Genomic DNA, 15,801 nt, shown 5'->3' on the forward strand with positions numbered 1-15,801 from the left:
AGAAATGGTATGTTCGGAAAATCAACAGATTTCAGGATGCTGGCTATGAAAATAAGGTTTTAATTTATTTCATTCTTCCCTACAGGTATCGGTCTGAAAAGCAGGGTGTTGGAGCAAATACAAGATGGAGGGATTCTTTCGGCTGATTTTGACGAATTGGGACGTAAGATGTCATCGTATTTACTGCAGTCCAGGAGTGACAATACTAACAATAAATATTTTTATGCTTATAAACGATGGGAGAGATTTATATTGAAAGAAGGGGGACTATCTTTGCCAGCAAAGGCTATAAATGTAGCTTTATATTTAACCAAACTGATAGACACAGGTTCATCTTATAGTGTAGTTCAGTCAGCGTTTTACGGTTTAAAATGGGCACATACAGTTCAAGGTTTTTCAGATCCCACAGAAAATGCTTTTGTGACCAATTTACTGGAGTCATCTAAACGTCAACCACATAAACCGAAAATTAAAAAGGAACATATTGATTCTGAATCTATTATTGAACTTTGTACAAAATATAAAGACAGTGATGATATAGCTATTTTAAGGGATTTATGTATGATTGTTCTTAGTTTCTCCGGATTTCTTAGATTCAATGACCTTAGTTCTCTTCGATGTAAAGACGTTCATTTCAAAACTAATTATTTAGAGATTGATATTGACAAAAGCAAAACTGATCAGTATAGATTAGGGGAAAAATTAGTTATTTCAAATGGTGAGTCTGCTGCTTGTCCTTATAATTTATTGTCCAAGTATTTCAGTATTTGTAATATTGAGTCCAGTTCTGAGCAGTATTTATTTAAACCTATTTTTAGATCAGGCAAACGGTGTTCGCTAATTTACAAGAACAAAAAACTGAGTTATACCAGAGCTAGAGAGTGTATAGTAGCTAGACTCAAAGAAGTTTGTGGTGATATAAACATAGGTTTACATTCTTTAAGGGCGGGTGGAGCCACTGTCGCAGCTAACGCTGATGTTAACGAACGCTGCTGGAAACGGCACGGTCGATGGAAATCTGACACTGCCAAAGATGGGTACGTGGCAGACTCACTTGCACATCGTTTAGAAGTTACTCAGAAGCTAGGTCTTTAGCATTTTCATTTTATTGTATATCATTTACACTTTTCCGCCCTTTCTTTGTGTTTCTAGTCTGCACGGCTAAATGCAATTTGTGTTTGTTATTATTGTAGTGTAGTTAAGACATGTATTTTCCCGCGTTTCGGAGTATAGCGGGAAAATGTTGTCTAAAAGGAACGTTTTATAAGAACGGTATATATTTTTGGCGGGTTTGTTATGTGTAGTTGTAGTTGTACACGTGGTTACGTGGACCAATCATTTGGATTGTGGTGAAAGTGGGTTTTTAATTTTCATGTGTTTGAAAATCATTCTAGCCGCAGACGTTCAACACTAAACTTCAATGTTTCATAATATTTGATATTGTATATTATTTTGCTGTGTTTTTTTTTCTTGTGATGGAGTTTGGCATCAATGTCCCGAGGCGTGCCTTGCACTTGCTCCGAACACAGGTTTCCATATCAATTTTCTTTAGTAAAGTTTTTTGATGGTTTTTCCTGGGCGGCGAGGTTACGTTAAAGACGGATATATATACATACATACATACATACAAAGAGATATGGGCTCTTATTGATTCAGAGTAAACTTGTTTCAGATGTTTATTCTTTCTGTGTACCTCATTTGGAATTTGTATTTCATATATGTCATGATTTTTAATATAAAATATAAATTAAACGCCGGCTCTGTTAGTCTGCACGGCTAAATGCAATTTGTGTTTGTTATTATTGTAGTGTAGTTAAGACGCCCTTTTTTATACATATAAGACATATAAGTAAATTATCATTCAAATTCATCCAAAGTTATTTAATAACGTTGTTGTAAATAGTTTAAGCATGTGTGGACAAGTTCATTTATATACATATTATCTATTTGATATTATTCCTAACTTTGTACTTAGTTTATATCTATTTTACCCTATATTACAATGATCTTACTATATTGAACATATTTTGCATTATATGGTTCAATGAATCCAAAATACTCTATTTTGGCTCTTTGATATTTACTCACCACTGGCTATTGGACAAACTACCTCACTTAATAGTTGTTTTATCTGGTTCTATCTAGTTTAACAGTTCACCTATTGACTATATATATTGTACTTTTTAACTATATTGTCAATGCAGAATAAGAAACACCAGAAACAACATCAAGAGCCGTAGCCAGCATTATAAGGTATTTACATTTAAGGGTTTTTCAAATTAGTTTATGGTTAAATGTTTTTGACTTAAATATTTTATTTAGTTTCATTTACTTTGCTAATTGTATTTCAAACTTTATATTTTCTTATTTACCTGTAATTAACTTTCAATGTTATATAGTATTTTATATATTAGTATGGTCAACTTACTTTAGTGAACAGTTTTCATTAGCATTGATTAACAAATTGTTTACATTCAGATTTGTCATTTAACTGTATTTTGCATTATTATTTATTTTCAATTAATTAAACATAATATACATTATTTGCTACAAAATGATATATTAATATGCATTCATATGCATTTATATTTAAAGTTGTATTTATTTGTCATTATCTGTATATTTCAGATCTGTCGTTGCCTTCTATTTTATATTTATTAAAATATATAAACGTTCTGCATTCAATTTATCTGAGCCTTATTCCACCTGGTCACACATGTCACTAATTTAGTTTGATCCGTTCATTGACGCCAATTTGATAGTGCGCTTATTTATGGGAAAAGCAAATATTTGCCTCCTAATAGAGCTAAACGATCCAAAAGAATTGCCGTATTTGTCCTATCAGAATCTAAATAATTCATGGGGGCCTGAATATATCGTGATTTTACCACGGGTTGTCCCTTTATGCCGATATTTTACACCTCGCAATCGCTCACGGTAAAATATTTGTCATAAAGGGTAAATCTGTGGTAAATTATTTACAAGAGCAAAACTTATTCAGAAAGAAAATGCTTACAAAACCACAGTATTGTTTATAGACAGCTTCAATCGGAGTATTTGATTGGTCGGATCATTAAAGGTATAAATGCATCGCAGGTTACAACCTACAATTGGTTGAACCTAGAAATAGAAAAAAGTAACCTACGTTTTTAAGTAAATTTGCATTGTTACGCATATTACTTTACATTAACAACGCTTGGAATTGATGAAATTATATCATGCATAATTTGTGTTCTGATATTATGGACATGGCCAAATAAAAAGTAAATCCACTTAAATACCGAGCTCAACGGAAAATGGAAAGTCCTGATATGTTTCTGAATTTGTGCGGGCATTTCTTTTTTGGAAAATAGGAGAATAAAGCTGTATCAAATTAACCTCTGACCTTTTTAAAACACTATATTTTTGTTATATCTATTCTGATGAAATCAAATTGGTATGTTTTATGAGATGATTTAACTGCAACACTCGGTCAGTATCGGTTGCTAAGCTAGATACAAAAGGGTAACATGCCTTTACTCTCCTTTATTTTTATTTATTTTTTTCAGCTACATACCTTAGCTTCTAGTGACTCCTTGGATTTTAACAACTTGAGTAACTCTAAATTGTCCATTTCTAGTAACATTCCAGTGATTTTTCCAGCAAGATCTGGGTACATATTTAGAATCAGCGGAAATATACGCTCTCCTAACATCTGTTCCTGTTCCTGTTGGGATGCGGTTGCCAACATAGTGGCTGTTAAAGTCTCTTGACTCTGGTTTACGTTTACGTTCTCGGACGATGTGGTGTTATCATTTGCTTGTTCAGAATGTAGTCCAGCGACAACTTCGTGTACCTTTCAATGGATATTAGTTCATAAGATTTGAATAATGAAAGAAATTCTGACTGAAGAAGAAGAAGAAGAAGAAGAAGAAGAAGAAGAAGAAGAAGAAGAAGAAGAAGAAGAAGAAGAAGAAGAAGAAGAAGAAGAAGAAGAAGAAGAAGAAGAAGAAGAAGAAGAAGAAGATGAACAACATGAACAACAAGAACAACAAGAACAACAACAAGAACAAAAGAACAAGAGAACAGGAACAAGAACCAGAACAAAAGAACCAGAAGTACAAGAACAAGAAGAACAACAACAAGAGCAAGAATGAGAAAAAAAGATCAAGAAGAAGAATTCTCATATATAACATTTTTAATCAACAATCAATCATTTGAATTGTATTCTAAAAGTAATCATCATTTCATTATTTTTTTTCTTCCTTCTCGTTACATAACAATAACTTGTAATCACATATGCATGATTAGCGAATCCATGGGATAACACTGCAAAATGTAATCGATTACAGCTGATTACGATTATTGACAAACAAGATTTGGAAACTAGCAGAAGAAGATACACATTGTCTATTGTTATATGAAACTTTTACTACAATATAGACACTAGTGTATGCACGTTGTGCAAATCATTAACGAGGCTAAACATGTAAGCACAGGCACTACCTTAAATTATCTTTTAGGTGTAATACCACCAAATAATAGCACTTCACATCCGGTTGCATACGAAAATAGGTAAAACAAAATATTCCCCTGAAATTGACAATTGTAAGTAATGAATCTAGATTTCATTGCAATAAAACATTTCTGGGTCATAAACATATATCTTGGGTATTTCAAAGCACCATTATTTTTTTTCACTTGGGGTTTCTATAGAATGTCTTAGAATCTTGAGGTTACATGGTAAGTAAAGCTTGCACACAGGTATATAGAGGTGAAAATTTGATTGGTTCACTTCCAGTTTTGGTTATTTTCCTATATGCAATGAAGTGTTTTGTGACATTTTTTTCTATAGTACTAGACAGGATAAAACTTAACTCATGCCAAGTATTTCCTTTTTTGAAAAAAAAGATAAATCTGCACAACTTTTTGAAAAGTGCACTTTAAATAAATACTAATTGGGGGAAATCAATGATGATATTACACCTTTTCTGTTACTAAGAAGAGATGCATTTATTGTTTTATTAGAGAATAAAAACACAGCCTAATAAAAACAGGCAACAATGCTATATAATACAATAACTTTTTCTTGCTGCAAGATTTACAACTTAATGTCTCGTTGATTATATAATCAAAACATGTCTATATGAACATAGTGTAAAATAGTTATCATTCATCCCCCTGTCTATCTTAAGGAATGAAAAAAAAAATATATCCGGTGATAGAATTGTGTGTAGCTACAAACCTTGGACTCAAATGACTCCTTGGATTTCATAATCACTAACAACTCTGCATTGTCTGTTTCCAGTAACATTTCAGTGATCGTTTTCGCCAAGTCTGGGTACATTTTTTGAATCATCGAGAACAAAATTCCTTGCAACATGTGTCTTTGTTCCTGTTCAGGTGTATTAGCCAACATGGCAGCAGTCAGAGGCCCCTGGTGATCGACCTGTATCGCTCCTCCTGTGTACAATGTAGAACTTTCTTTGGCTTTCTGAGTCTGAAGTTCATCAACGATTTCTCGTGCCTGTAAAGAATCATTATGTATCTAGCTATGAATGAAGTGTGGAGTGTTTAACAAATTAGATAGAAAATTAAAACCAACTGAAATCTGAAGCTGATGCAAATTTTCTTTAGTTTGTCTTTTGAGTATGCACACAGCATAAACATACTTTGGTTTAGCCTTCCATTTGTATACAACATGAGTGAATATTGAGCAAATTGATACACGATGGTCTTGAAGTATATATTCTCGGTATTGACGTTGTTCATTTTGTTGTTTATCATCTTTAAAATAATGTGTTACAGTAGTCTTTGATTTGTATTTATAATTGTTACTTTTACTGTTTCGTCTGCTTGATACATATGACGTGGCTGTGTACTTATACATCCCGTCATTGTGCAATTTTGCTATAATAATATTTTAACTCTTGTCTTTCATTTGTGCTAATGTTCCTTGTCTATATGCTTTTGTGTGTTTCTTTGATATGTATGTCGTGTCTTTGTATTTATACAACCCGTTATTGTGTAATTTAATTGTGCTATTGTAAAACATTTAAATTCTTGTCTTTCATTTTTGCTAATGTTCTTTGTCCGTATGCCTTTTTGTGTTTGTTTTGTTTGATACTATGACGTCGGTCTGTACTTATACATCTCGCCATTGTGTCATTGTCCTATGGTACATTATCGTAATCGTATCTATAATTATTGCCCATGTGCATTGTCTATATGCCTTTTTCTACTTCTTTGTTTCATATTTGTTTGATGTATAGTGATTATGATTATAACACAATCTTGACTTATGTACCTCTTTTTTGACATTTTGTCATATTACATCTGTTTGTTTTGTTTACACATTCTTGTCAATCTTATGGAATTGTATGTGACTATCGTTAGGTGAGAGGTTTCGCTAGCTATCAAACCAGGTTTTATCCACCATTTTCTACACAAACTCATGTCTGTTACAAGTCAGGAATATGACAGTTGTTATTTATTCGTTTGATGTGTTTGAGATTTTGATTTTGGCATATATTTGATTATGAAAACTGAGAGTATATCGTTAAATAATGTCAGTTTTACCGATTGACCTATAGACGCTCACTCATCAACAGAAGGTATAGTATAAACTGAACGTTCATGCATATCATGACGTCGTTGATCAGCTGACAAGCAATATATTAGTATTTTACCACAGATGAACCTGTTTGGCTTTATATCTATTTTGATCTGAGTCTCATGTCGACACCGATGATTTTTCCTAATCTAGCTACAAACCTTTGCTTCTAGTAACTCCCGAGATTCTAACATTTTTGACAACTCTGAATTGTCTCTTTTCATCAACATTCCAGTGATTGCTCCAGCCAGATCTGGGTACATTTTTTTAATGAGCAAAAATAATCGATGTCCTAGCATCTGCTTGAGTTTTTGTTCATCTGCGCTGGTCAACATGTTTGCCGGTGTTCCAACGCTGAATTGACCTGGTTGTCTAGCTCTGATGGCTGCATATGTTCGATCTCCTATTTGGTGTCCTGGTATATTTTCGAACCCTGAAAAAAAGAAATATTCTCATACTGGTAAATGATCCGAACAATTTTACCATAATGATAACTGCTTTTAATTGCAATAATGACTCTGCCTTTAAATCACATTAACTTTGAATGACGGTATCTATATTATATCGGCAAAAGAGGGAATGCGTTAAGTTGTTGCACGATTCAAGGCTAACAATTCAGAACCTTAGGATAAGCGATGGCATTCAAATCTCCAAATCACTCATATTGTTAAAACAAAATGTTTCCCTAAAATCTCGATTATTTATAACGATTGTTCGCTCTTGTGCCTTCTAGACATGTCCTTCGATTGTTTTATAAGTTCACGTCAATTCCAATAGGACAAAAAATTGCCTCTACAATCCATGTCAGTTTCAGTATGTTTAGAAAAGATCGTATGGATACTTTAGGATCATTCGGAAAGAGTCTCCATGCAAGATAAAGGTTCGAAAGACGTGGCTTGATTATTCAAAAATCAATCTCTACCGTTATAGAGTTCTTGGTTTGTTTTTAATGAAAAAGTACAAATGTTTATATTGAACTAAAAGTGATATATATTCAAAATCAAATGTTTATAGACCCTTGACAAGTACAGTACATGTCATGTAAATAAAACATAATTTCCAAAAACTTTGCACACACAATAATGTAGAAATGCCGACCACTGCTAGGGAGATAATAAAAATGCCCAAATTAAAGAACATGATCCTTTCTGCGGTAGGTCATGTAAAATGGAGTAGACAAAGCATAATTTAAGAAGAAAATACGTGCTAGGGAGAATTACAAAATACAGAACCCCTACACAGCTACTTCTGCATAGGTACTATTTCTGTACTTAAAATTTGTAGTACTGGAAATCTACTTTTAATATTCAGTACTATTTTGTTACTCTAAAATTATTGTAATATTTAGGTACCTGTATTTTACAGTACTTTTTTGTACTTGAAATTTAAGTACTACAGATTTTTGGTTACTACCGTTACATTTTCAACATTTTGAAAGTTTTTCTATTTCAAATTTCTTAAAGTTATGATTTTCAAACATGGAATATTGTATTATTTCTGTACCAAAATATTTAGCACAAATCAAATACTGTAAAATACAAGTACCTAAATATTACAACAGTTTTAAAGTAAAGAAATAGTACTAAATATTAAAAGTAAATTTCCAGTACTGCATTTTTTTAGTACAGAAATAGTACCTATGCAAACGTAGCTGTGTAGTCATATTCAAAAAGGGGATGGTAAAAAAAACTGTAAATATCAAACACTATTAAGCAATTTATCAAGCGATAATGACTGCCATATTCCTGACACGGAACATTAAAAAATGTCAAGCTCAACCTTGTTTTATTGCTGGTGATCCGATGGATAAATCTGTTGTAGAGTTTTCAATGGCTCAGACGTACTTATAGATATAATTATTTTCTGTGACTGTATCTTACATTATTTTTTGGGATCCTTTACTATAGACAATTTAGCTGATTTGTAACAATAACATCTCCATGCCTTATATATCAAGTACTGTAGTTCGACGCTAGGTTAAAACAGACGTATAAAGGTAACACACGGCCACCGAAAGCTTCATTTTTATTAAGCCCAGGGGTCGTGTGGTCTAGCGGGACGGCTACAGTGCAGGCAATTTGGTGTCACGATATCTCAGTAGCATGGGTTCGAATCCAGGCGAGCGAAGTACAAAAAATTTGCGAAAGCAAATTTACAGATCTAACATTGTTGGGTTGATGTTTAGACGAGTTGTATATACATAATGTACACAGCCATGTATCACCATCACTGCTGATGATCCGATGGTTAAATCTATTGTAGAGTTGTCTCTGGCTCAGACGTACTTATAAATATAATTATTTTCTGTGACTGTATCTTACATTAATTTTTGGGATCCTTTACTAAAGATAATTTAGCTGATCTGTAACAATAAAATCTCCATGCTTTATATATCATGTACTGTAGTGCGACGCTAGATTGAAACTGACGTGGAAAGGTAACACCCGGTCACCGAAAGCTTCATTTTTATGAAGCCTATGTGGTCGTGTGGTCTAGTGGGACGGCTACAGTGCAGGCGATTTGGTGTCACGATATCTCAGTAGCATGGGTTCGAAACCCGGCGAGGGAAAAACAAAAAATTGGCGAAAGCAAATTTACAGTTCTAACATTGTAGGGTTGATGTTTAGACGATTTGTATATCATATAAAATACATAGATGGTAAATAAACTACACATAAGGTAGCAATAAACAGTTAGAAGTGTGGTCTCACATTTTTGCCACAGTCGATTTTTCAATTACGCAATTTTTTGTGCAATGATATTCATTTTTAGAATGCTGAAAATCAAATGTGGTTTATATGGACCTTGGGATTTTTTTTTTTTAATTCTTACAAAGCTCGAAACATTTAATTTTAATTATTGAAGACCATTTATTCATAGCACACATCTATTGATATTTCTAAACGGATAAAAAGTAAAATCACAAAAATCTTAATCTCGGAAAGTCCATAATCACATGGCAAAATCAAATGACAAAACTCATCAAAAACGAAAAGACAACAACTGTCATATTCCTTACTCTGTACAAGCATTTTCAAATGTAGAAAATGGTGGATTAAACCTGGTTTTAAAACGCTAAACCTTTCACTTTGATTACAGTCTCATCAAATTCCGTTATATTTACAATGATGCGTGAACTAAACAGACATAATAAATAAAATAGTCAAAATACTGGTACAGCAGTCATCATTGTGTAACAATTTTGAAAGGAACAATTTAACAGAACACAAAAAACATCTTTTTACAAACACATTCATTGATTCGCGTGTCTGACGTCAGACAATTTTATACGTCGCATAAATTTGTCGTTCAATGTATATACAAACAATTTTAAAATTTCACATGGGCAATGTTAGCATACAGGGTTAAAAAATCAAAGTATGTAAGAATTAATTTCTGAAATCAACCGAGATTTAAACAAGTCCAAAAGTTATATAGAATTTATTAGAATCCACAAATAGTTCACTCCACTACGCGATTGAATAATTTTGACGTTTGTGGTTCAACGTATTTTCTAATTCATATTAGAAATATATCATAATGACATATAATAGAACAATATCATATTAACGGGATCTTTTAAAGTACAGGCACTTTATAAAAACCAAAAAATCACAAAAAGTCGCATATACAAAACACACCAGCGAAAAATGAAAGATAAAACAAACACATTGACTGGATGTTTAAGTACCGAGCCACGTTAAATGGATATCACATAAACCAATCCGACAGTAAAAGTAATAATAATAATAGAACCAAAAAAAATGAAAGAACAATACAACACATTTTTAGATGATAAACAATATCAGTACGCAGAATCTATACATCAAGACCATCATGTATTATTTCTGAAGTTGATACGGAATATTTATCAACAAGGTATTAGCACCTTCCGATGAACTTTTTTAGAAAAAGCACGAGACGTCTTGTCCATTCGTTTTTTATGTGTTTTGTCATTCGATTTTGCCATGTGGTTATGAATTTTCCGATTGGATTTTCCTCAGAGATCAGTACTTTTATGATTTAACTTTTTATAAAAGTGGTTTAGAATGCAGTTGCATTTTAATAGATTTTAGTAAGATTTACTACATTGAAAAGCACAAACAAAAGGTTAAGTTTTTAACCCTTACTCATAAATTGAGACAGAAATGAGATTTTATACTTTGGCTTGGCAGTTTTCTTTGAATAAATGTTTATCCCGTTTCAGTTTTAACTGTCAATCTACATGAATATTTAATTACCCAACCAATTATCAAAATTAAAAGGCTATTTGGTCCTTATTACGCAGAAACCAGAAAATTCATTAAAAAGGAGAACTATACACAGAGAGTAATTTTGTTTTTCATTTTGGCCTCATAACTTAACCTTGTTCACTGATCCATGAAATGAGGTCGAGGTCAATTGAAAACAGTCTAGCGCGTATGAGTACCTTGCAAGGTACGCACATACCAAATATAGTTATCCTGTTACATATAATAAGAGAGATTTTAACATTACAAAAAAAATGAACTTTTTTTTCAAGTAGTCACCATGAAAATGAGGTCAAGGATATTGCACATGTGACTGACGAAAACTTCTATAATGAGGCATCTATATACAAAGTATAAAGCATCCATGTCTACCACCTTCTAAAATAATCTTTTAAGAAGTAAGCTAACGCCGCCGCCGCCGTCGGATCACTATCCCTATGTCAAGCTTTCTGCAACAAAAGTCGCATGCTCGACAAAAACCCTACTTTTACTGTGTTATTGTTTTTGTTATATGTATATATATATATATATATATATATATATATATATATATATATATATATATATATATATATATATATATATACAACTCGTCTAAACATCAACCCAACAATGTTAGATCTGTAAATTTGCTTTCGCAAATTTTTTGTTCTTCCCTCGCCGGGATTCGAACCCATGCTACTGTGATATCGTGACACCAAATCGCCTGCACTGCAGCCGTCCCGCTAGACCACACGACCACCTGGGCTCTCAAAAAAAAAGAGCTTTCGCTGGCCGTGTGTTACCTTTCCTCGTCAGTTTTAATCTAGCGGCGTACTACAGTACATGATATATATAAGGCATGAAGATGTTATTGTTACAGATCAGCTAAATTATCTATAGTAAAGGATCCTACAAGTTAATGTAATATACAGTCACAGAAAATAATTATATTTATAAGTACGTCTGAGTCAGTGACAACTCTACAACAGATGTATCCATCGGATCGCCATCAATGATGGTGATACATGGCTGTGTACATAATGTATATACAACTCGTCTAAACATCAACCCAATAATGTTAGATCTGTAAATTTGCTTTCGCAAATTTTTGGTTCTTCCCTCGCCGGGATTCGAACCCATGCTACTGTGATATCGTGACACCAAATCGCCTGCACTGCAGCCGTCCCGCTAGACCACACAACCACCTGGGCTCTCAAAAAAAAGAGCTTTCGCTGGCCGTGTGTTACCTTTCCTCGTCAGTTTTATTCTAGCGGCGTATTATATATATATATATATCAATCATCTGATTAAAAAAGGGAAAAACTCACCAAAGACAGCGGGCTAATAATTGAGAACATCACCTTTTTTGGTCAATTTTGGTAACATCTTTTTTTTTTAAATATCTTCAAATATTTTTACGTTGGGCATCACTGAAGGACATTGATTGTCAAAATGCTCATCGGGTGCAGAAACATTGGTACCGTTTATGTTATAATATAAGGAATACAGTAGACTGTTTGTCAAGACGACGTCTCAAAACATAAACTATTCATCATTAAGGTCTTAGTATTGAAAAATAACTTTTAAAAATTAAAACGAATTAAAATAGAATCAAAGCAAACATTTAAACATAGGCATATTAAGTGTGTATTGAAACATATATTGATAATTACATAACTTGCAAAACTTTTGAAATGGTAAGCAATTTCTTACAAAAATCTTCATGTAACAAGCACTTCCATCATTTCATCTTATATTCTATAACATCTAATTAAACATCTGTAAACATACATGTGTGCATTTTTCTATTTTTATTTTGTTTTAGCAATATTGATAATGAACTTGAAAGCTTCATTTGTATAAATACTTGCGTGTGTATCTGATGTGCCCAATGCATTGTTTTATTATATTTTTACATATTGATATTAAAGGCTAATTTTTTTTGTAAATGTACTTTGATGAATAAATTCTAGTTCGCTTTATTTATCTATTTTTCTTTTCTATAGTTTAGTAAATGTTTTTTACTACCTTTTATCTTAACTATATTGTCCGTATTATTATCATGATTATTATGAAATCATAATTATTGATAAAATGTTGGTTTTTTATCGTTTATTCTGTACTGGGACCACTATGTATAAAAAAAAGTTGTATGTGACAATAACATATCAACTTAATAAAGGTAATGTGTGTATTATTTGTTTTACTACCTGGTGGAGGCTGTCTGAGCAGTACTTGCCATCTTGGAATTGGGCTCGAGTGTGGCACAGGTATTGGTGAATGAAAATTCCTGTGTGCTTGTGTCATTGTAGAAAGCGAATATCTCGGCTCATTTGTTGGGAGCATCTGACTCATTTTACAATTCTGTCTCTAAAATTGACAGATATCATAATAAAAATCAATTTTTGATTTGAAATGGATATATTATGAGCCAACCTGATGAAAGGAACTTACCTTGTTCAATGGGGTTTTTTTTGGTTGTTTATGTCTGTCAGAATATGGTTTTGATGATCGAATATGTCTTAAACCAAATCACGCTAGGCTTATACGCCTTGTCGCCTTCTGATTTATTATATCAAAACATCGACTTATAGAGAATTGTTAGAATTGATGCTTATAACTCCAGTAGTAAGCACTTCTGTGTTGACATGAGTTATCATTGATATGTACATAATTATAAATTAACTGTTATATAATTTACCGTTATTATAGTTAAAGGGGCACTAGCTGTCAAATTCGTGGTCACCGATTTGACTCAAATTCTCATATTTGATTTATAATAGTGTAAAACATTTCTCCAAACTACCAAAAGTCTAAAATAAACAGTTTACAGAGCATGGGGTAGATAATATGTAGGTTCGTTTCGTGTGTATTTTAGTCCAGACGCCATCTAATTAACTATCGATTTGACCTCAGATGACCATATAAGCGATGTAAACATGAATGAAGATATGAATAGAGTAAACCAACAGGTGCAATTGGATTTTTTTAGGTCTGTTTGAGTTTATTTTATAAATTAAAAATATATGTTTCTCATTGTTTTAACCGCATAAGAATGATTTTATATGGATCGAATCAGTATTCAAATGATTTACAGTAGTTTCACTTTCATTGTTGACATTCTTTTTCTTTAAATAACCAGTACACGTACAATGCATGCGTTGTCAATCTCTAGCAAGGGGTTAAATTGAAGTTCACATGAATACGGATTTAATGACGTCGACTAATTCACTTGCAAGTGAATGAGTAATTATCAATGTTTCTTCGCTTAATTTGACAAAATTGAACCATGTTGGCTGCTAAAAGCGAATTATTATTTCACTATTTCACTTTCATTATTGATTGAACAAAAAAAAATATTACTTTAGTTTTTTTATATATCTCGTAGCTAGTGCCCCTTTAATACTTGTACATGTATCTCTGCATGAAGACTACGACGGTGTTTTAAACGACCTTGACATGATGGTCTAACCGATCGTATAATCCTTTTTTCTTCAATTTTAAATGCTCTTTCTGTCCACTAGAACAGTATTGGTATACGAAAATTGTTTTTTGCTGTCTCATATCTTATCTGATACTTGCATTGTTTTGCGGATACTGCAATGACAGGATAGCCTTGCGTACGTCTTTGCGTTGTGCTAGACAAACATACAGAGCTTTATCTTCCAAGACAATACCGTTCATTTCTGTAACAGCTTTATTAGCTTCTTCTGAAGAGCTAAAACACACAAAACCAAATCCTTTGGATATGCCACCAGACGTCTTCACCTAAAATGAAATAATGCAAAATATGCCAGTCAGGAGCCTATGTCTTTTTTAATATTGTATGATTTTTAATTTAAGTTCATTTATATGTTTTGGAGGGTAGTTTGTCCTCCATTATACATGAATTAGTACACATGTTTGTCAAGAGGCCAGCTGTACGCCTGTGGTGCAGAACGTTCTACCTATTTGGTCACACATTTCCCATTCCATTCTCTATTTGATAACATGTTAATCAATGTTGATTTCAGAAAGCGATAAAAAGGCACAGATCGATGGTAACACACAAGACATGAGCTTAGCTAGATAAAGGGAATCATGTACGATGTTTTTGTGCAAACACAAATGGAAACTAGCCATATAACTATTAATTACAGTGAAAAATTAAGGTTTTCGCAAAAACAATAAATAATTTACAATAAATAAAGGCAAGAGTAGTATACCGCTATTCAAAACTCATAAATCCATGGACAAAACAAATCGGGGTAACAAACTAAAACTGAGGGAAACGCATTAACGCATACCAATTACAATACAAACTTTTCAAGTAAAGAAGAAAATCCGAGAAATTCAAACTTTGATGTAATGTATGCTTTCACTGAATGACATGTTCTTTTTTGATAGGATTATTTTTTTTAAACAATGTAACATGAGTTCAATTCATAAATGTAATAGTTTCTTAACTATTTAATTCATCTGAAGTAAGATTTTCACAAATTTGTTCCAAAACTCAAACATCTTGTTATCAGTAGTGCGCTCATTATCAAAACACGAATTCCTTTGTGTATAAGCTTCCTTTGAATCTTCAATTTATTTCGTGTTTATAAAGATTACTTTTAGTTGCATTTTTTTTAAAGGCCATAATGTCTGAAACTGCAGTCTTTAACAAAAAATCTATTTCGCTGAATATCTAGGTGATACTGTAAAATATGTGTATTATTTTTATGTTTAAAAATATTTAAGAAGATGGTATGATTTTCATTGGGACAACTCCCGGTAAACATAAGACCTACAGCGATGATTCAAATCTATACTTCAAACCAAGCATTGAAAGAGCACAAAATAAAAAATGGGGGAGAAAAGAGAAAACAAGCGTTTAGAGTTATGTACAAAACATAGAACCCCCTAAAAATACGATATACAGCTACACACAACAACCACTTAATTATAGGCTTTAGACATGTTAGATGTGGATCATGCATATACAGAATGTGG

The 15,801-nt window shown here is 32.6% G+C and overlaps 1 protein-coding gene across 1 annotated transcript in view; it reads right to left on the reverse strand.

Annotated features, from left to right (window-relative positions):
* The window catches only part of LOC139499671 (uncharacterized), a 32,084-nt gene extending 18,886 nt beyond the window's left edge, over positions 1-13,198 (reverse strand). Inside the window, exons 1-4 of the mRNA XM_071288428.1 lie at positions 13,035-13,198; positions 6,754-7,025; positions 5,225-5,506; positions 3,557-3,835 (exon numbers count right to left, since the gene is read on the reverse strand). Coding sequence (XP_071144529.1) covers positions 3,557-3,835; positions 5,225-5,506; positions 6,754-7,025; positions 13,035-13,179 — 978 coding nt within the window. The 5' untranslated portion in view covers positions 13,180-13,198. The remainder of the gene's footprint in view (positions 1-3,556; positions 3,836-5,224; positions 5,507-6,753; positions 7,026-13,034) is intronic.
* Between the last annotated feature and the right edge of the window lie 2,603 nt (positions 13,199-15,801).

This window comes from Mytilus edulis, chromosome 12 (assembly GCF_963676685.1).
Source record: "Mytilus edulis chromosome 12, xbMytEdul2.2, whole genome shotgun sequence".
NCBI classification, from domain to species: domain Eukaryota; kingdom Metazoa; phylum Mollusca; class Bivalvia; order Mytilida; family Mytilidae; genus Mytilus; species Mytilus edulis.